We start from the raw sequence: 22,482 nt of genomic DNA, 5'->3' as shown, positions 1-22,482 counted from the left end.
ATGCGCTGAAGTGCATTATCCTCTTATTTAAGGGTTAAGAGGAGTAATGGGTAATTCTAGGTATTGTATAAAAAAGAACAGATATAATCAAAAACTATACTGAGATTGTTAAAAAAGTAAAACAATGTTAAATAAAATGATAAAATATATCATATTTTTAAGTAGAAAATTTAACTTAGAATTCTAAAAATAATATAATTGAAAAAAATAAATGTAAATCTCAAAAAATCTTATACGGACACCAAAAATACCTTAATTTAAAAAATATTAAAATGGATTATTGGACTGCTAATTTTGGGTCAATTTAAGCCCCAAAATAAAGGCCTATAGTCGGCCCACCAAAGCCTGTTTTAACAATAATAATTAAGATAAACTACCTAGTCAGTCGCTCAAATTTTAATGTGCTTTCATTTTAGTCACCAAAGCATGAAATTTGTAACGGCAATAAGTGTTGATTGGGTAAAAGAATCAAGGATTAAAATGAAAAGTGGTAAAAATTAAAATAATATACAAATTTTGTCAAATTGTTTTGTTTATCCCATTACTGAAAATTATAAATTTGGGTTTTGAAATATAAATTTTAAATATTAACATTCAATTTTATAGTAACAATATCGATTGGCATTATCAATGGATAAAATATTTTCTACAAATTATTTAATTTTGAAATTATTTAAAAAAATATCAATGAAAATTATTGTCTTTAATAGTTGCCTATGAAACCTAAATTTCTTTTAATTAAATGATCTTGAATTTTTGTCATGCTAAGTTAAAAAAAATCCTTACAATTAATTAATTTTTCTTCCACTCCAAAGAAAACTCATAAATCTTTTCATTTCTTTACCGAAACAAAGAACAAACAATTAATTTAATTAATTGCAAGTATTTTTTCTTTACATTTAGTTTAGAATGGAAGATTCAAGATTATATGATCAACAAAATTTTTAGTTTCAGTAGATAATTATTAAATATGAGTTATTTGAGTTGATTTCATTGAAGATAATCTAGAAATTTAAAATAAAATTTTAAATTAACAAATCGATAGATGTTATCAATGGATAAAAATTGTCAACAATTCATTCAATTTATTTTGATGGCTTGAAATTTAAATTTTCAATATTAAAAAAATAGATTTTTTGTCAATGGGATAAATAAGTACAATTTAACAATTTTTGTGTATTATTTTAGTTTCTATAGCTTTTTCATTTTAATACTTGATTTTTTATCCTATCAATACTTTAAAAATATTTCTTGGGTGGCCAAAATAAAAGCAACCTAAAAGTTCGGTAAGCAAAATGAAAACATAAACATGATATGGCAAGTCAATTAACCGTCATTAGAGATTTAATACTTGAGTAACTAAAATGAAATTACTCTAAAAGTTGAGTAATCAAATTAAAAGGATCTAATTTTGGATGACCAAAATAAAAAACATTCTAAAAATTAGGTGACCAACTAAATAGTTTACCCTAATAATTAATATGTTCCACTAGCTCTTTTTTCAAAGTTGGTCCAACTCGAGATCCAACCTCTCATCATTGTCTAGCTTGCCCATTCTCCAACTTTTCTATAAAGGACATGTGTGCTTGCCACCTGTCTCAGTCCACAAGGTATAGTTTAGCTAGTCACTGTCTTGCTCGCCTTCTCCTGCTCATCAACATCCTCTTAAGGGCACCTAAAGACACGTGTCACCCCTAGAGGGTAACGTGTTGCCATGCATAGCATCTATTTACCCTTATTACATCACATCCGTGGACTGTGACTTATAAATACGAAGATGGGCCTCCATGAAGAGGTAGAGAGAAGTATACACTCAACAATATTAATTTTAATTGTAATTATAACCTAAAAAAAAGTTGGCATCGATAATAAGTAAAGAAATTGAGTATAATTTGACAATTATACATGATAAAAGACAAGTTACATAAAAACAAATGGATAAGGGAAACCAGCCCAAACCCTTAGACATCCAAACCTACATTGCTACCTAAGCAGGACAAAAAGAAACCAGAAAATAGGGGGCAACAAAAGTCGAAAAAGGAAACAACAACATGAAAAGCATAAGTTACAAAGTGTGTTAGCAAACAACAACATGAAAAACAGATTTGGAAGTCATTGCCAAGCCTTCAATCATGAGAGTAAAAGGGAATCAGGCCTATCTTTAATGTTATTAAGACACTTATGCACGAAAGACTCGACGCCAGTGCACTGATTCTTGAATAGTAGAGTCCATGTTCTCCCTAGCGAGACCTTTAAACCTTGTTTTGAAGGCACAAAACCATAAATGACATTAATCATTAGGGAAACAAAGGCGATGTTTGAAGCCAAGACGACAACAGAGGAATCAAGCCAATGCAAAGAGATACTAGCCACCTATTAGTGTGTGGATTCTAGGAACATAAAAAATTGTACCCTCCCCAACAAGGCTACCAAACCCTGAAACACATGCCACAAAGGAAAAACTGAGAATCGAGAGAAAAGAATTGTAGCAAGACCTTCTCCCATGAAGGAAAGGACCAAAAAATCAACTCCATTAGATAAAGGTTGACAAAAGAAGATAACGATGGCTAACCCATGGGTTAGTTTTGTAAGAAAAGGGAAATATTTATCTTTTCAAAAAGAGATAAAAAGAGGACGGAAAGGATGAACAAAGAAGGAAGAAAGTCATAGTATAGTGTAGTAGTGGCAAGGAGGGCCAGCTATAACCAACGTTTGTTGATTGTGAAACAAAAAAGAAGACTAAGATTTCGGTAAAGGTGGCAAAATAGCCCCATCTTGAACCTAAAAACTTGATTTTGGCTTATTTTGTCACGTACCACACCAGGATTGTGCTGCATGGTGATAATTGATCTTTTATATTTAAAATCATAAAAATTATATAAAAATATAAAAATTATATAAAATTATGAAAATCATAAAATATAAAAATGCAAAAATTATGAAAAATATTGTAAAATTTACCAAAAATTTTTAATTATTCAAAATTATTTAAAAACAATAGAAAATTACAAAAATATAAAAATATCTACAAATTTACATACAACCTCAATTATCACTTGCTTTTTCAACCCTTTTTTTTTTTTTGCAAGTTTTACTTTATTTTAGTTTTACTTATATAAAAGTTACGCAATAACATTCTATTTATCATTATTTTTTATTTTAAATTTAGTTACATAAGATCGACATGCTATTTAATAATTAAATTAATGGTTTTAATAATGAAAGGACTGATTGATATACTATATATAGTTTAGGGACGTAATTAGAATGTTTTGAAGTTTAAGAACTAATTTAGAATGAGGTTCATAGTATGAGGATGTCCGGTGGAATTAACTCAAATTTAAATATATAAAATTACCAAAATAAAATTTTTGGTTGAAGTGGTAAAAAATAAATATGTTGGTGACACGGGTTCAAATTTTAATAGTTTTAATTTTTTATATATTTTAAAGTAAGAAAACAATAAAATAGCCTCATAATAATTTAATTTATTTAAAAATTTAAAGTTATTTTAATAATTTTTTAATTTAGTTGGTATCGAGTTGAGTTATGACACCAACTCAGGTCAAACACTTAAATAGTAGTATAAATATAATAATTAATAATTTATATTAATATGTAAACATTTAAATTATGTAGGTATATATAATTACGTTGTATATAAAAATTTAAACTAAACCAAATCGAGTTTAAACTTGAAATAATTCAAACAAACAAAAAAACACTTTGAACTTAAAAATGCTTGAATCTAAAAAGAATAAATCTAATAAAATCCAAATCCAAAAAATTCAAACTCCGAAATAATCAAATCCGGAAGCGTGACCTCAAAATTCTATTAATTTGTCTACAATGATAGTTATGAACTTTCAATATAATACAAAACAATAATTAAGATTAACATTTTAAATTAAATGCATATTAAAATAACCTTTTAATTTATTTTCAAAGACAAATATAACAGCTAAGAAAATTATAAATGTAATAATTTAAATACACAAACTACAAGTTGTGGCTTATTTTGGTCGGAGATTTCTTTGTCAAAAATAGCATAGAGTCGCATAAAAAACACATAAATAAGAGAATTATTTTAGGTAATTATTTCATATATAGTTTGTGGAGTTTTTAATATTATAAATTAATTTAAGTTGTGACACGTTTTATATTTATTTTATATTTAAATTTTCTTATTATTTTACTATGTAATATAATGCACTTATTACGATAAATTATTTTATGTGTCATTTCCATAATATCATTTTCAAAATTACTTAACTGAATAATGACTTCATCGTAACCTTATTTTTGAAGTAGAAGTAAACCATCCAATATACCTTATAGCTCACAATCGCTACTAAACATATCCCAAAAAACCGATTGTATCCCAAAATCCATTTTCTTTTCCCACGCCTATCACCGATCTAATTATTAAAACATTAAAACTAAAAAACTAACTCCTTTAAAAAAAACTAACTCCTTTAAATTAGCACTAAAATAAGGTAAGATTCAATCGTAATTTTAACGAAATGTCATCAAAACAAGCAAAAACTAATGTAAAAAGAATTCCAATTTATTTATATATTTAATTTTTAATTTTCACTTTTACGCCCTAAATTGGGATAATTTTTCAAAATAAATTGAGTTTTATTTTTTAAAGTATAATGAGAGCAAATAATTGAGTAAAAGTAAAAAGAGCGTTAATGCAATGAAAATTGCATGCGTAAGGCATGCAATGAAATGTGGCATTTTTCAAGTAATCATTTATTGTCCCACTATTAATGTTTTCATAAATTAAAAGCAATTAATCAGAAAGTAAATTAAAAAAAAAAAAAGAGTCAAAAAGAGAAAGATTGTTCCTACTTGGAAGCATATTAATATTATAATAAATACCATAAAATAAATAGTACCGGAATTTATTAAACACACCCGTCAGTGACCGAATCATTAACTAATTACAGTGACAATAGCCCCCGCAGTCCGCAGATTCCTGATTTTCTACACTCCTTCACAGCTAAAGTCAACATTTTTGCGTTGACCGTCATAAAAATGGATATGATTTTATCCCTTTTTATCGTATCTGATTTAAAATTAAACTCCGTAATTTGTTCGCATAAATTTTCATAGTTAAGAAAATTTATTTATTTCCGTTATTAAAATTAATTATTTTTATAATATTATTTTATAAAATAACATTTTGGCCAGCGATTAGGTCATAGTATTAAAAATCATATAAAACGGATTAAAATGTAAATTTATAATTATATTAGAAATAAATAACAAAATTTATTATTTTATTTTATTTACTTTGATATTTATTATTACAAATGAAAAACCTTCTATTTTATATTTGCCAAACATCTTGAAATTTATTATAATTTTTCACCAATTTTGATTTTTAATTGAATTTTAATACTCAATATTAATTTTGATTTAAAACATAATTTAGTAAGAAAAATTCTTTTAAATATTTTATTTTAATAACTATTATTTAGCTTATTATTATATTAAAACATGATTTTTATTTTTAATTAATTTTAATATTATATTAATTAGCTTATTATTTTTAAATATTAAAATAAAATAAATATTTTTAATTAAATTTACTTTTCAATCAAAGTGAAGTAAAATATAGTTGCAAATTTGCAAATTGGTCATATAAAAACAAATGAACGTTTAATTAAAATAATAAACTTGAATTTTAAAATAATCAATAAATAGTTTAAAATTTTGACAAATTCATTTTTATAATTTTTAAATATATGTTATATTTACTCATAAAATATACAATTTATTCTTATAATTTATATATAAATCGAAAATTTAAAATTAATAAAAAACTGAGTCAGAGTCAAACGCGTACAAAACCAAGTATTAAACATGCGAATCATCAAACCCATAAGAGATGCTCCTGTGATAAAACTCTTTTGCCCCTTCATTTATTTCTATATACAGTCGTTATCGTGTAGTGTACTTTACTGAATTTCTAAATTTTATTTTACCAAAAACAATAATTATTTTATTTATTCTAATTTTATAATCCGCTACGATATTCAAGATAGAATAAATTTCTGGTCAGAGGCATTTATGACCGTCCGATCTACCTCGTGATCCGTGAGTCAGGAAACACAATTATTACCCAGTAAGCACTCTCTCTTTTTCTTTTCTTTTTTTTTTTTCCTTTTTTTTCCGTAAACAAATTGAGACTACAAAGTAAAAGAGAAAGACAAAATTCAAAGCTCCTCATATTTGGACTCTTCTCCGTAGAACTTTTTATTCTTGTTTTTGTTTATTGTAATGCTGGTTTTTTTGATAAGGCGCGCGAGACTAAATTGATCCGATTATAACAAATCTGTGATTACCGGTGGCGGCTGCGCCGTCTTGATTCTTTCGTCCAAGGGAGCGTAGATGTCGGGGCCACTAGATCGATTTGCTAGGCCTTGTGAGTTAAACATTTTTTCGTTTTTTTTTTTTGAACTTATTTTACTATTTCTGACGTAACATTTTATATTCAGTTTGGTTGCTTAGGAAATCCTGGTAGTGCAGATAGAGAAGGAGAAATTTAGAACTTGTTTTGACAAAAGAAGAAAGGAAATCGATTCTTGTTTAGTCTTTCAGATTATTTTCGTTTACTATGTATTTATTTTGTGTCTTAGTTTGGTAATTTTACAATGCTTTGTTGATTTTGTGTTTTAGGATTTTCTGAACAATTTTCAGATAATATATATCTATGAGAAGAAAAAAGAACTATACTTAGATTTTCGCTTTTGATTTTTCTTGTCCTTTCTTTATCTAACAACGGTACTTGTTTGTAAATGTAATCCTCTGGTAAATGTTATGAGGTATGCCTTGAGGGGTTTTAAGGTAGTGATGACCTGATTTTACTATTTCTGGCGTAACGTTTTTTGCTCAGTTTCGTTGATTAGAAATTAGTGGTAGTGCAGATAGAGAAGGAGAAATTTAAACTCATTTTGACCAAAGAAGAAAGGAAACCGATTCTTAATTTGGTTTTCAGATATAACATTGGAACATTTAATCGTTATTTTTGTGTTTTAGTTTGGCAATTTTACCATGCTTTGTTGATTTTGTGTTTAATGTTTCTGAATAATTTTCAGAGATAATATATGAATCTGACAAGAAAGAATAGAATTATAATTTGCTTTTTGCTTTGATTTTACAAGGAAATCAATTCTTTGATTTTTCTTAGCATTTCTTTGTTTAATAACAATTAATAGCAGTACTTATTTGAAATACAATCCTTTGGTGTGTTGTATGAGGTAGGCTTTGAGGGGATTTCAGGTAGTGATGAAAAGAGAGAGAGGAAGTCTGATTTTGAGAACTCTGAAGATGAAAGGCGCACGAAAATGGGATCTCTAAAAAAGAAAGCTTTAAATGCATCTACTAGATTTAAACATTCTCTCAAGAAGAAGAGTAGTAGAAGGAAAAGTGATGGCCGTGTCAGCTCTGTATCCATTGAGGATATTCGTGATGTCGAGGAGCTGCAGGCTGTTGATCAATTTCGGCAAGCATTAATTATGGAAGAATTGCTTCCGGAAAAACATGATGACTATCACATGATGTTGAGGTGCTCACCTCATTCTTTTTCTCATAGTGTTGATTACTATTGGCTTATTCTTTTATGACGCAAATTTTATAAGTTCCGTTCTCTTGTAAAGTAAGTGGTGGACAACCTAGTTACCCAGCATTCTATGCATGCTATGTTGTAATTTCTCTGATGATTTACAAACATTATTTCATTGATTAAACTTTGGGTGTGAATTTAATTGTCTTGATTAGAAAAAACATAACAAGTTTTGTGAGTTTAGTAGTCATGCTATTGTTTTGCTTTTAAAGCATAAGTTGGTTGGTTTCTGTTTGCTGATTGTGATATATCCTTTCTGTATATGCTTGAAGGCTTCGGCATCATTTCTGCTGCTCTCTCTTTTACTTGCCTTGCCAAGTTAAAATGCTGCTAGAAGAAATAATTAATTCTAGCCTTGCTTTTACATAGGTTTTTGAAAGCAAGGAAGTTTGATATCGATAAAGCTAAACACATGTGGGCAGATATGCTCCAATGGAGGAAGGAGTTTGGTTCTGACACCATTATTGAGGTAATTACTGTTCACTGTTTTCCTGAAGTTGCATTGATTGTCATTCGTGTTGTCACTGCATTTTTGTCCTTGTTTTTCAGGATTTTGAGTTTTCAGAGTTGAATGAGGTTTTAAAGTATTACCCTCAGGGCTATCATGGTGTTGATAAGGAGGGTAGACCTGTGTATATTGAAAGATTGGGAAAAGTTGATCCCAACAAACTGATGCAAGTTACAACTTTGGATCGGTATGTAAAATACCATGTCCGGGAATTTGAGAAGGCCTTCAGTGTTAAGTTTCCTGCTTGTACAATTGCAGCAAGGAGACACATTGATTCAAGCACTACAATTTTAGATGTTCATGGTGTGGTATGTGTTTTGTTATCATTTGTTGCCTTGTTAATATCAGAATATTTGGCTGCCACGTAGTTGCTAAGTGTTGATTGTTTTTCTTTTCTCCTATTATTAGGGCTTTAAGAATTTTACCAAGTCTGCAAGGGATTTGATTATGCGACTGCAAAAGATTGATGGTGACAACTACCCTGAGGTCTGCCATCTCAATGTGCTTGCATGTTGAATTACAAAGTCATGCTTCTATCAAAGTTCTTATATTGTTTTATGTTGAGCCGAAATTTTATGCTGTTGCCTTATCTCTTATGCAGACGCTTCACCAAATGTTTATCATCAATGCTGGACCTGGGTTTAGGCTGCTGTGGAACACTGTGAAGACATTTTTGGATCCCAAAACAACTTCAAAGATCCATGTATTCGAATAAATTTTCTGCTATATTTTTGAAATTGTGTATTTTTCTTTTTTCTCTTCAATTCTCATTCCCTTTATTTGTTGGTGATTTCTAATCATACATGAATGTAATGTGCATTGACTGTAGGTTATTGGAAACAAGTACCAGAACAAATTGCTTGAGATCATTGATGCCAGGTAAATGGTCTTAGAACTTCCATGACATGTTATATTTTTGACTTATCTCTATCTTACTCTAGTTTGCAATACAACTTTTCCCATCATTCTTTGCACATAAAATATATCTTTTACTATCTATCACTCTATTGTTGGTTCATTCTATCAAAAAGCTTACAGTGATATTTAAATTCCATTCAGTGAGTTGCCAGAATTTCTGGGTGGTAGCTGTACTTGTGCAGATCAGGGAGGGTGCCTTCGCTCTGATAAAGGGCCTTGGAGAAATCCCGAAATATTGAAGGTTATAAGCTGGTCTTGGTTTATGATATGTTGTCGATGCTGTTAATTTCAAGGGCTTGATCAGCGTACTTTGTAACCAAGAAAACATTTCATTTTGTGTATTCTCTCTCAGATGGTTGTTAATTGTGAAGCACGGCGTGCCAGACAAGTTGAAAAAGTTTGGAACGGTAATGGGAAGGTTATTGCTTATGCTAAGCCACCTTATCTAATGGTATATGATCTTTCTAACTCATAATGATCCTTTTGTTCTGACAATTTTTTGACATTCCTGTCAACTTTTGAGGTAAGATTTTTGCATTATCTCATTACTTCTTGTGTTGTGTGAAGCAGTTGAAAGGAAGTGATACATCCACGGCAGAATCTGGATCAGAAGCTGAAGAAATTGCATCCCCAAAAGCAATGAAGAATTTTTCACAGCTTAGGCTGACCCCTGTTCGTGAAGAAGTGGGTTCTTTTGACAACCTAACCTTTCATATTGGTTATCGAATTGTAGTACATTACTTATTGCTGTATCATAATACATTCATTATGAGCATATAAACTGTTTAATACAAGAACTGTTAACATGGATTGCTGTTTTTGGTGCACTAATATGCTTTGGAATGCTGGGTACATTAACATGAAACTGGTTATAAAGTATGACTACGTTTTTGCTCTTTTTTTTGTTTGAATAAACTATTTGCATTTTCTAGTGTTTTCTTTGTTTTGTTTGGTTGTCAATCAACAATATGCTTTGATATACGATTATCATGATTTCATTATTGATCTTATCAGTTTATACACCCAAGTTTAGCATCATTGACATTTTTGGCAGTGTTGGTAATTCTCTTCTTTGGCTTTGTAACTCATGCAGACTAAGGTTGTTGGGAAAACAGGCCATGCTGTTAATTTCTCAGGCTATGATGAATATGTTCCGATGGTTGACAAAGCTGTTGATGCTAGTTGGAAGAAACCAACCTCCCCCCTGATGCCTTCTGGTTCCAAAGGTTAATAAATATAATCTTGTATACCGTGTTACCCATTTAGATGCTACATTTCCTCTTAAAAGCTTGCTTAGTCTTTTTCTAACATGCTTAAGAAAATGAAATGCTATTTTGCAATTCAGGTGTATTAACATTGCCTGAAACTCCCAAGACCCCAGACGGAATTCGAGCTCGGATTTTGCTGACTCTTATGACTTTTTTCATAACTCTTTACACTCTTTTGCGCTCAGTAGCCTGCCATATAACTAGAAAGCTACCTGGCACAGTTTCCGGTCATTCTCAAAACATTACTGAACTTACCCCTGATGCAACTCAAAAGGAAGAGCATTCCCCTTCTCCACCTCTTTCTCAGGCAGATCTACTATATTCTGTGCTCAAGAGGTTGGTTGAGCTCGAGGAGAAAGTTGATACACTACAAGCAAAGCCATCTGTGATGCCTTATGATAAAGAGGAATTGTTGAATGCTGCTGTATGTCGAGTTGATGCCCTTGAAGCAGAGTTAATTGCTGCCAAGAAGGTAATGTTGGCACCTTTAATTTTGTTATTATTTACAAAACCATTGTCCATATTTCTGTTATAACTCCCTAATCTATTCCCTCCTAGTACGTCATTCAAACTAATAGTCCTAGAGTGATGAATGTCTCATCCTTGGTACTTCAGTTATGAGTTATTTACATGGCTACGTAGCTTCAAATGTTGTTCATATTTCTTGTTAGTTGCTTGGTAGATGATAATGTTGTCATTGCATTTTGCATTAGTGCAAATCTGGGGAAAATCTTCTTCTGAAGTTTGATTTATTACTTGTTTTCGTGTCAAATTTAAGACTCGAAGCCTTTAGGTGACTTCACCATATCTCGATTTCCTCTATGGAATATTTGGTATTAACTGATTAATCAATTACTTTGACACGCTTACAACAGTTTTTTCTTTTATTTCTTGCTCTAATTTTCATTTTGCATGCATTTGCCCTATCGGATAGGCTCTTCATGATGCTTTGATGAGGCAAGAAGAACTGCTTGCTTACCTAGACAGACAAGAGGAAGCCAAATTGCGGGTACGGTAATTCATGTTTCCTATACGTTTCGTACATGTTCTGGTTAATTTTTTATGGTTATGTCGTATGTTCTTATTATTCCATGGTTGTGAATGGTATTCCCTCTCTATTTCAGAAAAAGAAGTTTTGCTGGTGATCTGCCTTTTCCCATGGAGACTACGAATGCTGCATAGTGTTTTGAATTCATTTCTTTTTTACTATTCGCTCGAAATTGATTCCAATACAAATCTTGTTGCCCTCAAATGTACAAGAACCCTAAATGAACTATCCTTCTGTTGTCTTATTTCATTCCATTTTATTTCTCTCCTTTAATGTTTGGAATTGCTGCATTTATTTAAGTTAAAGATTCAGAACTTGGTTTTGAAGGGTTTAATGTCAGAAATTTAGCAACCAAAATGATACCTAAAATAGTAATCTTGGTTGTATCAAATGAACATATTCATGTCGGATACGTACTCAATTTACTGCATGGTTATGTGACATTAACAGTTTATATTTACACAGATTTTCAACTTGTAGCAGCTACCTAAAATAGCAATTTTGTTTGTTTATGAACAAAATGTCATCCCATCCTAACTTTTTACAGTATTGAGTTCCTCAATACTTAACGACTACATTTTGAACTCCTAAACAATACTTTACAACTATGACCGTATATACTCAATTAAATAAAAGAATGCACTAATGGAAAGGAATTTCTCTGCTTTTTGTAATAATGATACAAAATTTTGTATTATTTAGAAAATTTTTTTTTGAAAAATATGTACGTAAATGACTTGTTTTGAACCGTAAATGTTGGTGACATCAATGGCATTGGTGTCACCACCCTTGGTTTAAAAAAGAAGTTTTTTTGGGTGTCGTTACCATTGATTGCACCGTACTGAAGTTTGATTATATAAAACGTTTAGGTACTTGATGATGCAATTACCATTTTAGATTGGATAAAAAAATGGTCGTGTCATTTCTCCCGGTGGCTCTAGTTTTACATGTTTTTAAACTTTTTTTTTTATTTTTTTATTTGCATGTTAAGTCATCTCCTTTTGAAATTAAATTTAAATTACCCTAAAAATATAAAAATAACAAAATAAGTCTTTTTAATTTTATTATTTTTAAAATAATAAACTTAAAAGTTATATAAAATCTTGAGGAAAATTTTTGAGGATATATTTGAATAATTTAAATAAGAATTTTATATAGCTTTTAAGTTTATTGTTTTTAAAAAATAATAAAAATTAAAAGTACTTATTTTGTTATTCTTATATTTTTAAGGGTTATTTAAATTTAATTTCAAATGAAATAGACTTAACATGCAAATAAACAAATAATTTAAAAGCATTTAATTAGTGGCCTCACCACTTATCCAATCTAAAAAGATAATTGCTTCATCAACCCCTGAACCTTTTATATAATCACACTTCAGTTCAGTGTCTTCAATGGTATCGATGACACCCAAAATAAATATTTTTTTTAAAAAAAAAAACCAAGGATGATGACACCAATGGCAACGGCGTTAGTGATGTTTACTGTTCAAAACAGGTCATTTATGTACATAATTTTCAAAGTGAGTTATTTTTGTAAATAATATAAATTTTGGGTTATTTATGAAAAAAAGCCAATTTTTTCTGTGGGATGAGTTATCACCACTGCTGTCCGCCACCCAATGTCAAGGTTCAGCACCAGCGGAATGGGTTCTGCAACCAGAATCCAAGAAAATGAGATGTGAGTTATATATACATACACCTCAATATGTATACATATGTAAAAGATTGTACAAGTATTGCAGCCGTAAAAACTTTGTAACTTACAAACTTCTTCCGCTTCTTTTTCTTGTCAATGTAGGTTTGAAGCTCTGCCTGTTTATCAAGGGCTTCCCGAAGTGCCTGCATAAGCAACAAAGGAAAGAAACAATTTATACTTTGGCAGTGAGGAATGCATGCTCTTCTTCGGATTTTTTTGGGGGTATGAGTTCTTAAAGTTAACCAAGTTGTATGTATGTATAGATGTTACCTTCTTAGCTGCCCATAGCTCTTCTTCCAGGATGCTGACCCTGCTTAATGCAGCATTCAGCATCTCCTCTTTCTCAGGTGGCATAGCTGCATGTTTCTGCATGAGAAAGCTCACCATCTCTTCCAACTTAGACATGCGTTTCTTCATGGCCAAGTAATCGTCGCTTGTGATAGGTAGCGGTGGTGGTGGCAACTTATCAGCTGCGTGGCCTGTGATCTTCGGTTTCGAGTAGTAACATCGAACACAGTACATGGCAACTTCGCTTAGTTTGCTTGGTATGTTGCGAGACAAGTGAATCATGGCTACAATAGCCGTAATGAATGTCATTATTCCTCTGAAGATGCTGGTGTTCATTCCTTTCCCATCATCCTTCACTTGGCAACAATCTGCAGTTTTGGTGAAATAAAAAGTGATGGTGTTAGATGTTACAACATCAGGTTCGTAGAACATAATTTCATGGAACTCGAAAGTTAAAAGAATTAGCCTGTTAGCGAAAATATCTAACCTTTGGAAATGGCATGTTTTTCGTCTTCCACGGATTTAGGCCAAGAAGAATCGTTACCCTTGTCGACAATTGGAATGCATTTGTCATAGGCAAAGGAATCAAGGCACTTTTTCTTGATGGGAGACTGCATGATAATGATTTATCTTAATCCAGGATTTCTTGTGTGTTAAGAAGCACACTAGTGAGGAAACTCACTTCAAAAACAGGAGATAGTGGTGTATTCTCTTCATGACATTCAGCAGTTCCTGTAGCTGTTTCGGTGGAACAGTCCATCTTCATGTCTCGACATGCTATGTCCTTGATGCCTGACGTATTCCTCGTGTACTTGAACTCACCGTTTTGTACTCTCTAAGATCGTTAACATGAATACCCCATTTAATCATTTCATAAACAAATAAAAAATGCTATTAGAAACCAATCAATCTTTAGGTGAAAGAACACCTTTAATATTGCTGGATCATTCCATGGACCCTTGTCCGAAGCCATGCAACCCCCTTTGTCCGTGCAGTCACAGCTACCGCCTAAAAACTCTGGCAGTTCACTGTCAGAGAAACCACAACAAAGAAATGTTTAGACATTAGGTACATAAAGAGTGAAACAACGAAGATTTCGATCGGTCAAGAAGGGACTCACTTAGCATCGATTACTTCCAGCAACTTGCTCTGGTATTTGTTACCTAAAACCTGGTCATATATAGCATAAAAGTTGTTTATCAACACTATAGACATATCAAAATTACGTATAGCTTCAAGCAATTTGGAGAGTTCATATAATTACATGGATCTTTGCAGTGGTCTTTGGGTCGAGGAACGATTTAACCGTGCTCCATAAGAACCTGAATCCAGAGCCGGCATTGATGATAAACATTCGGTTCAAAGTCTACAATATTGAAAGCATCGAATTAGCTTCATCTTTACTGAAAAAACTTTGTTGCCAACTGTGGTTAAGAAGTAAGACTACCTCGGGATAATTGTCATTGTCGATCTTCTGAACGCGCTGAAGCAGCTCCCTTGCAGCCTTGTTGAAGCTTTTAAGACCCTGCAAGTTCATTTATAATAACACATAGGCATTAGATGTGCAATGAAGCAAAGTTTAGAGCATACATACATACAGGTAAGCAACATATATTGCATACCACTCCTTCAACATCCAATATGGTTGTGGTTTGATTAATTTGCCTTCTTGCAGCAAGGGAAGCAGCAGGGAACTTAACAGCAAAGGTCTTCTCAAACTCCTTTACATGGTACTTCAGATATCGATCCATCGTTGTGACTTGAGTCAGCTTGTTAGCATCGACTTGACCGAGCCTTTCGATATAAACAGGTCGCCCATCCTTATCAACTCCATGGTATCCTTGAGGATAATACTTAATCACTTCATTGTATTCCTTGAAATCAAAGTCCTGAACAACGAAACCGACCCAGAAAGAAGCAAGTTCAGAATGCAGAATAGAAAGTGTTCAAACATAATATAGCAATGTGATTCAATGTTACTTATTTTACCTCCATGATTGTGTCAGCCCCAAAATCCTTCCTCCATTGGAGCATATCAGCCCACATTTGCTTCGCTTTATCGAGTTCGAATTTCCTTGCCCTCAGAAACCTGTAAATCATAATGAGTTAATGGCTTAGTCTTTCATCCAAAGATAATGTGCAATAGAATATCTAGTCAATGAAAGATTGTGACCTTAGCATCATATGATGATCATCATGTTTAGCAGGCAGTAGTTCATCTAAGATGAGTGCTTGACGGAACTCGTTGACCGCCTGTAGCTGTTCAGGGTTGAGGTTATCGTCTATACTTGCGGCCGATATAACTCTTCTATCTCTCCTACTTTTCTTTTTAAGAGAATTTCTGAACTTGCTTGAGGCACTGACTTCCATTTTCTTAAAAGATCCAAGCTTTTTCTTCCTCTCATCCTCATAGCTGTCTGTATCGGATCTTTCAAGACCTGCACAAAACACAGGACGTAAATTCGAACCCTAGCATTTATAACCCTTTCATAAATTCAAAAACAATAACCCGTTGCATTAATGCATGAATCATAGAATGAAAAAGAACAGAAAAAAAGGAAGACTCACCCATTTTAACTTGAGGTTCAACAGGTAGAGCCAAGGTATCAGCCATGATCACAATTCTGCAACCCTTAAAATTTTCTAGCAAACCAAACACTAAAATCAAAATGCACAACACCAAGATCATATAATATTGCTAAACCCCAAAAAAGAGAAAAAGAAAAAACCTATATGTACAAGATGAAAGAGAAACTGATGATACCATGTATATATATATTGAATAAATAGGAGGCTCAGGGATATGAATACAAAACAGCATGGCATGATTGATATTAGACAAATTTAGGTGTTGTGAAGATAATTTGTTAAATGTTGATGAAAGGTGTAAAGACTTTGAAAAGAGTATCTGTCAAAAGGCCATGTATAGAATCTTAGCGATATGCATGCCACTCCATTCAAACCTTTTATTTCACACGTAAGATTAAATTTGAATTTTATTATCTGTAACTCTGAATTTTTTTTCTTACATGCCAATTGTTATACCAATAATTATCACCATCTCATTTTTCAGCCTTAAAATAAAAATATTCAACTTCACTTATCAATCCTTAATTCATTTAACCAAATAATAATAATACTCCACCATTAACAAGAATAGGGTTTGATGAAGTTGTTGTTTTTAACTTATGATCAAGTTCGTCGATCATCTTTTTTATATCAAATATATATTTACATACATACGAAAATAAGTTGGGTTTTGAAGCATGGGGAAGATAGTAAATTGGCTTTACATTAGTGGTGGTTAGTCATCATTGGTCGAGTCAATGTATTCTTAGCTAATTCGATTCAAAAAATAAATTTAAATTTTATCTAAATTCAGTCTATATTAAAAATGTTAAACTTAAACTCGACATAGTTAAATTGTAATAAATATTTTTAAATTATTTTTATATAAAATAAATTTTAAAATATATAACACATCAAATACATTAAAAATATTTAAATAAATATTTCTTAATAAATTAAAAATATAAAAATAAATATATAGGCATATAAAATCTGTAAAATCGTCAATAAATATATATGCCAAGATAAAATCTGTTTAAAAATAAGTCTTCTTTTTTAAATCTATTTTTTATCTATATTTTTATTCAAATTTTCTTAGTTTACAAATAAAGCTTCGAATCTGAAAAAATAGTCCAACCCACGGACAGAACTTTAAAGTATGTTTGATGTGGAAAATTTTTTCACCAAAATAATAAGTCAATTATTCTATAAAAGAATCGGCATTATTTGACAACAGTTGTGTCATAATCTTTAATAAAACCCCGAGATCGTAAGCACTATGGAAGCTGATCCAGGTTAAACCTCTGAAATAGTTAAATAAAAGGTCGGAAAGCATCATTCCGGAATCGCTGGAAAGGATGCGCTTGTACTTGTTCTTCAAGAAATCATTGCCCTGTCGTTTAAGTAAGTCGATGGAGTCCTTATAGCAATAATCCCTATGGATATCGAAGTCTTTGAAATTGAATTCCCAAATATAGCAGAAGGGAGTATTGAAATCGGGTAAATTGCCTTGGGAATCCGAGAGTGCCAAGCCGAGTTGGATGATGTTTAGAGCATCGACGTTGGCTTTCATGTACTGGTAGTTGGAAACAGGATTAGCTAGCTGAATGATTTCTTTTCTGGGCTTGAAAATGGTACCGGGAAATTCTTGATTTTACTGCATTTATATTTATGCAGAGCCCACATTCTGAAATGGACCGATGAAGAGGATGAATAGCCCAATCCTGGATCTGATTTCTGAACTTTATTATTACAATTAAAACTGCTTCCTACAAAACACAAATTGAAAATCCTTTTTTCTGTGGCACTAGCAGTCAACAAACGCACACGCTGCTGCATTTTCATCATCAATGGCGGCGACTACTCACCACCATCTCTCTCACGCCTCATCTCTTCCCAAAACCCTAAACCATCCTTTGAAGCAAAACCCATTTTCCCAACTCCCCGTTTTGCCCCTCAGGGCCTCCAAGAATCTCTTTAGGCGCCAATCTCTCTCCCTCAAAGCTGTGCTCTCCCAGAACCCTGCTAAAACCCTCAACCCCACTTTTCAACACTGCTTCACGAAATCCCCTGATGGGTTCCTCTACTGTGAGGATACCAAGGTTCAGGACATCATGGAGAAAGTCGAAAAGAGGCCCTTTTATTTGTACAGTAAGCCTCAGATTACTAGGAATGTGGAAGCTTATAAGGAGGCTCTTGAAGGCTTGAAGAATTCCATCATTGGTTACGCCATCAAGGCGAATAATAATTTGAAGATTTTGCAGCATTTGAGGAAGTTAGGTTGTGGTGCTGTGCTTGTTAGTGGCAATGAACTCAAGTTGGCTCTTCATGCCGGCTTTGATCCTACTAAGTAAATTTCTTACACTCAACATTGCTTCTTCTTTTTTTTGCTAACTACTTCGTATTTTGTTCCACATTTGGATGCAAAAGAATATGACTTTCTCAAAGCTCTAATCAATAGTTTGGTTTTTGTTTATTGATCAATTATGTTTAGATGTACATTTCATTTTACTCGTTTTTTTACTTTTTTTATTGATTTCTCTTTGGATTTTGTTAAGGGGTCGGACCATTTACACAGTATTATCTCCTGTCGGTCTTTTGTCTCCGGACTCTGTTGAGAGCCTTACTGGGTTCACAAAGTGGGAGTTGAGTCCAACTATGCCTAAGTTTCCATAGTTTTGCCTGTTTAGGCGGCCTCCAAGTAGCTCCCATTCTGTATGCTCGTCAGGGCTCTTGGCAGGGTCGGAGATAAAAGCCTGACTGCGGACAATACTGGAGCAACCGGACATTTTGAGGGTCCAACCACTCAACAAATTTTTAGCTAAACTTTCAATCAGCAAATAGCTAATAGTTACAAAAAGAAAGTGAATAAAAAGCAATATCCAATAAAACGTTAGTTATTCATTTGTTTGAATGGTTATCTAGATGGTTGGCAAATTGTTTAGAGGAGATATTACATTCCCCAAGGGAGTGCCTTTGTACCTTTTATCAATTTTTTCATAAAAGTTAATAGCTTTCAAGATTTTAGGTATGCTCTTGTGCTTGTCGGTGCTAGACTTCTTAATTGTACTTGGTAATGAAACCATCGTTGCAATGACATGATATTTTAATATATCTATCTTGCTTTAAGATGTGCTACTGCCAAGTTATGTTACATAAGTTTGCTACTAATTTGAGTAGGAATGATTTGGTGATTCTTGTTGACTGTTTATTTAGATTGATTGGTGTTTATATCTAAATGTATAGGTGTATATTTAATGGAAATGGGAAGATCTTGGAGGATTTGATCCTAGCTGCCCAAGAAGGTGTTTTTGTGAATGTGGATAGTGAATTTGATCTGGAGAATATTGTTACAGCTGCAAAAGTTGCTGGCAGGAAGGTTAATGTGTTGCTTCGGATCAATCCGGATGTGGATCCACAGGTAAGGTAGTGGTTGTACTATTTAGTGTTAACTATCTGGAGATTATGATGTATATGATTGACTCAAAATTTTAATTTTATAACAAAGCTGATAACTTTTTTGAACTAGATTGACTAAACTTGGTTTTGAGTTGACCTTAGCAAATATGGGTGGCAATAAATGGTTTAAAGCTAACTGGACTTTGTGTTTTAGTGTAGTTATTGTATGGCACAGTTCATACCTTTTGTCCCTTAAAAGCATTCTCTTTGTAATTTTTGTTTATTGAAGTGCCATTAACAGAAAGTTCATCTAGTTTTAGTTACCGACATACTTGTTGACCTCTATAATTCAATCTCCATCTCCATGATGGCTCTTTCACCATTAAACCAGCTCATGTCCACTTAGAGGAGACCTTTAAAAAAGAGATTTTTTATCTTAGTTTTGGGTTTATGCATTCTAAATGCTTTGCTATTACTCTGTAGGTCCATCCATATGTCGCTACTGGGAACAAGAACTCTAAATTTGGTATTAGGAATGAGAAGCTGCAGTGGTTTCTGGATGCCGTAAAGGCACACCCTAATGAGCTAAAGCTTGTTGGGGCCCATTGTCATCTTGGTTCAACCATTACCAAGGTATGTTAGCAATGGTGTGTTTATCTGATTTAACTTTCTGCAACTTAGATATGGTAAGACAATTTTTTAGAGCAGGTTCACAGTGGTTAACCCAAAATATGTTCTGATAACCAAGTTGACTGGTGCGAGATCAGCTAGTACTTGTTTTGTGTCTTGAAATTGTTTCTAAGAATACACCTACCGCTTCAATTTGGTCAATTTTCTGTATCCAACAATATTTTGTTCTTAATCTAGTTCTTGAATTGCTCATGGAGACTATTGGTGCTCATTCAACCTCTAATTTGAAGCCCTTATGCTATGTTGTTTAGGTGGATATATTCAGGGACGCTGCTGTTCTCATGGTCAACTACATTGACGAAATCCGTGCCCAAGGTTTCGAGGTAGATTATTTAAACATTGGAGGTGGTTTGGGGATAGATTACTACCATAGTGGTGCCGTCCTTCCCACACCGAGAGATCTCATTGACACTGTAAGGCTCAGACTGTAAATCTTACTAATTGCTGTCACGATGCCTGTGGCTTACTCATACATGAATTATTTGGCTAGCTGGTCTGACTTCCAGGCCATAGTAATCACATTTTGGTTGGAAACATAATGCGTTCAGTTTATGTTCTTCGTGCATTACAAGCTTTATCAGCTTGTATAAAGTTATTTTATACAATAAAGTAACAAGTGCATCCTAGTCTTCTGTTCATATGAAAATTTCTTTCATGTTTGAAAAAAATGCTGTGATACGTACCATGATCATCATCCTTGTTTGCCCATGTACAAAGTTTCAAAATTCATATCTTAGGAATGTTAATTTTGACTAATGTTATGTTTAACTTGGCGGTGATTGGTGTAGGTCAGAGAATTGGTCCTCTCAAGAAGTCTTAACCTCGTCATTGAACCAGGGAGATCACTGATTGCAAACACTTGCTGCTTAGTGAATCGTGTCACTGGAGTCAAAACTAATGGAACAAAAAATTTCATTGTCATTGATGGCAGTATGGCTGAACTTATCCGTCCTAGTCTTTATGACGCTTACCAAGTAAGTATTATTTAACCATGTCCACCATGCAGAATTTAAAAAATCCTTTCTCAAATGTTGTTCAATGTGGAATGGTTTGTTTTTTACCTTACATTATTTCATCATCACTAGCGTCTTTCTTATTTGAAAGACTTAGTTCATCTTGCTTGGTATGACCATATCATCATTTATCATTTTCTGAGTTTTGACAAATTTATGTTGATATTTGTCTTGCTTGGTATGACCATATCATCATTTATCAAGTTTGACCTTTAACAAAACTTATGCTAATACAGTTGACATGTATCTAACATTGGGTTTTAAGTATGTCTCAGTCCTTGTTGGCATTGGTTCAAACTTGTGTCTAAGTGGTTGATTATATGCTGTTTGGCGCACCACCTTCACTTACCTGTTTAATCTATGTTGTGATGCATTTGTATTTAGTTTCTCTTTTTACTTTCTTTTATAAACCATAGCTAGTCACCCTCATAAAATTTCTGTGTCTTCTGGTTTATGCAATTATACCCATATAGTCTCAATGGACCCATTTATATTTGATTGCAGCACATAGAACTGGTTTCTCCTACACCTCCTGATGCAGACGTCTCTACCTTTGATGTTGTCGGTCCTGTCTGTGAATCTGCAGATTTCTTGGGAAAAGAGAGAGAACTTCCAACCCCAGCTAAGGTATTTTATCTATTAATGTAATGGATGGAGCATCAATCGTTTGAGATTGCAATATCCGAAGTTCTGTTTTTGGCTTTTTGCAGGGGACCGGCCTGGTGGTGCATGATGCAGGTGCTTACTGCATGAGCATGGCATCAACATACAATCTCAAGATGCGCCCTCCTGAGTACTGGGTAACGAAATTCAACCTTGAATACGTTGCATGTTTAGCATATTTCGAGATAACAACCATAAACTCTAATGTAACTTTTTCAGGTCGAAGAAGATGGATCGGTGACCAAAATCCGGCATGGGGAGACATTTGAAGACCACATTCGTTTTTTCGAGGGTCTGTGATTTGAACAAAACAAGTGTCCATTTTGAGGCTTGAAATTGGATATTGTTTTTGCAAAATTCATGGATTTATGTGATGTACTTGACGTTTTCATTTAACAAGCTGCTGAATTGGGTATGATTTCTTTTTTATACCTTTGAATTGGAATTAATGTAATGGCAATTTCAGCATCTAAAAGGGTATGAACAAGATTTAGAATACATTCCAAAACTATGATGCCATATGGGCATACAATCTTCTTATCTGAATAACTCAGCATGAAGAATAATACTCTACTTTTTTACATCACTCGAATCAAACGAATCGGACTAATGCTAATTGAATTAATCGAATTTTTTAATCCTTTAATTGTTAATCAAACCAAAATTTTTTCAAAAAAAAAATTAATCGAACCAAAATATTTCGGTTAATTGAATTTACCAAACTTTATATGTTTTGATTTTTTTTTTTGTTAAATGATGTATAAAACATATCAAAAAAATAATTT

The 22,482-nt window shown here is 32.6% G+C and overlaps 3 protein-coding genes across 4 annotated transcripts; 2 read left to right on the top strand and 1 right to left on the bottom strand.

Annotated features, from left to right (window-relative positions):
* Positions 1 to 3,673: 3,673 nt before the first annotated feature.
* On the bottom strand, positions 3,674 to 16,217 carry LOC108462254 (phosphatidylinositol/phosphatidylcholine transfer protein SFH3-like). Its single transcript, XM_017762225.2, has 13 exons — positions 15,933 to 16,217; positions 15,538 to 15,802; positions 15,354 to 15,453; positions 14,987 to 15,253; positions 14,812 to 14,889; positions 14,629 to 14,730; positions 14,485 to 14,534; positions 14,291 to 14,392; positions 14,047 to 14,197; positions 13,852 to 13,975; positions 13,347 to 13,732; positions 13,133 to 13,219; positions 3,674 to 3,748 (listed from the first exon to the last, which is right to left on the bottom strand). The coding sequence occupies exons 1-13, from the start codon at positions 16,051 to 16,053 to the stop codon at positions 3,674 to 3,676; spliced, it is 1,908 nt and encodes a 635-aa protein (XP_017617714.2). The 5' UTR covers positions 16,054 to 16,217.
* On the top strand, positions 5,902 to 11,735 carry LOC108463812 (phosphatidylinositol/phosphatidylcholine transfer protein SFH8-like). Of its 2 annotated transcripts, XM_053024688.1 has the most exons (15): positions 5,902 to 6,136; positions 6,312 to 6,436; positions 7,276 to 7,579; positions 8,006 to 8,105; positions 8,186 to 8,452; positions 8,553 to 8,630; positions 8,746 to 8,847; positions 8,974 to 9,023; positions 9,204 to 9,303; positions 9,415 to 9,513; positions 9,633 to 9,746; positions 10,156 to 10,288; positions 10,408 to 10,802; positions 11,265 to 11,339; positions 11,455 to 11,735. In XM_053024688.1, exons 2-15 carry the CDS (start codon positions 6,403 to 6,405, stop codon positions 11,473 to 11,475), a joined length of 1,872 nt encoding a protein of 623 aa, XP_052880648.1. In that variant the 5' UTR covers positions 5,902 to 6,136; positions 6,312 to 6,402; the 3' UTR covers positions 11,476 to 11,735. The 2 variants fall into 2 exon arrangements, with proteins under 2 accessions (XP_052880648.1, XP_052880649.1); XM_053024689.1 differs by lacking the exon at positions 5,902 to 6,136 and having other exon boundaries at positions 6,153 to 6,436; positions 8,234 to 8,452.
* A 906-nt stretch (positions 16,218 to 17,123) lies between the features above and the next one.
* Positions 17,124 to 22,172, top strand: LOC108463813 (diaminopimelate decarboxylase 2, chloroplastic-like). The gene is made up of 8 exons (XM_017763743.2): positions 17,124 to 18,282; positions 19,179 to 19,353; positions 19,815 to 19,964; positions 20,273 to 20,434; positions 20,810 to 20,995; positions 21,539 to 21,661; positions 21,745 to 21,834; positions 21,917 to 22,172. Exons 1-8 carry the CDS (start codon positions 17,783 to 17,785, stop codon positions 21,995 to 21,997), a joined length of 1,467 nt encoding a protein of 488 aa, XP_017619232.1. The 5' UTR covers positions 17,124 to 17,782; the 3' UTR covers positions 21,998 to 22,172.
* The last annotated feature ends 310 nt before the right edge of the window (positions 22,173 to 22,482 follow it).

The sequence above is a fragment of the Gossypium arboreum genome, chromosome 13, assembly GCF_025698485.1.
Source record: "Gossypium arboreum isolate Shixiya-1 chromosome 13, ASM2569848v2, whole genome shotgun sequence".
NCBI lineage: Eukaryota > Viridiplantae > Streptophyta > Magnoliopsida > Malvales > Malvaceae > Gossypium > Gossypium arboreum.
Note: the sequence above shows the minus strand (reverse complement) of the source record. Positions and strands in the feature narration are given on the sequence as shown.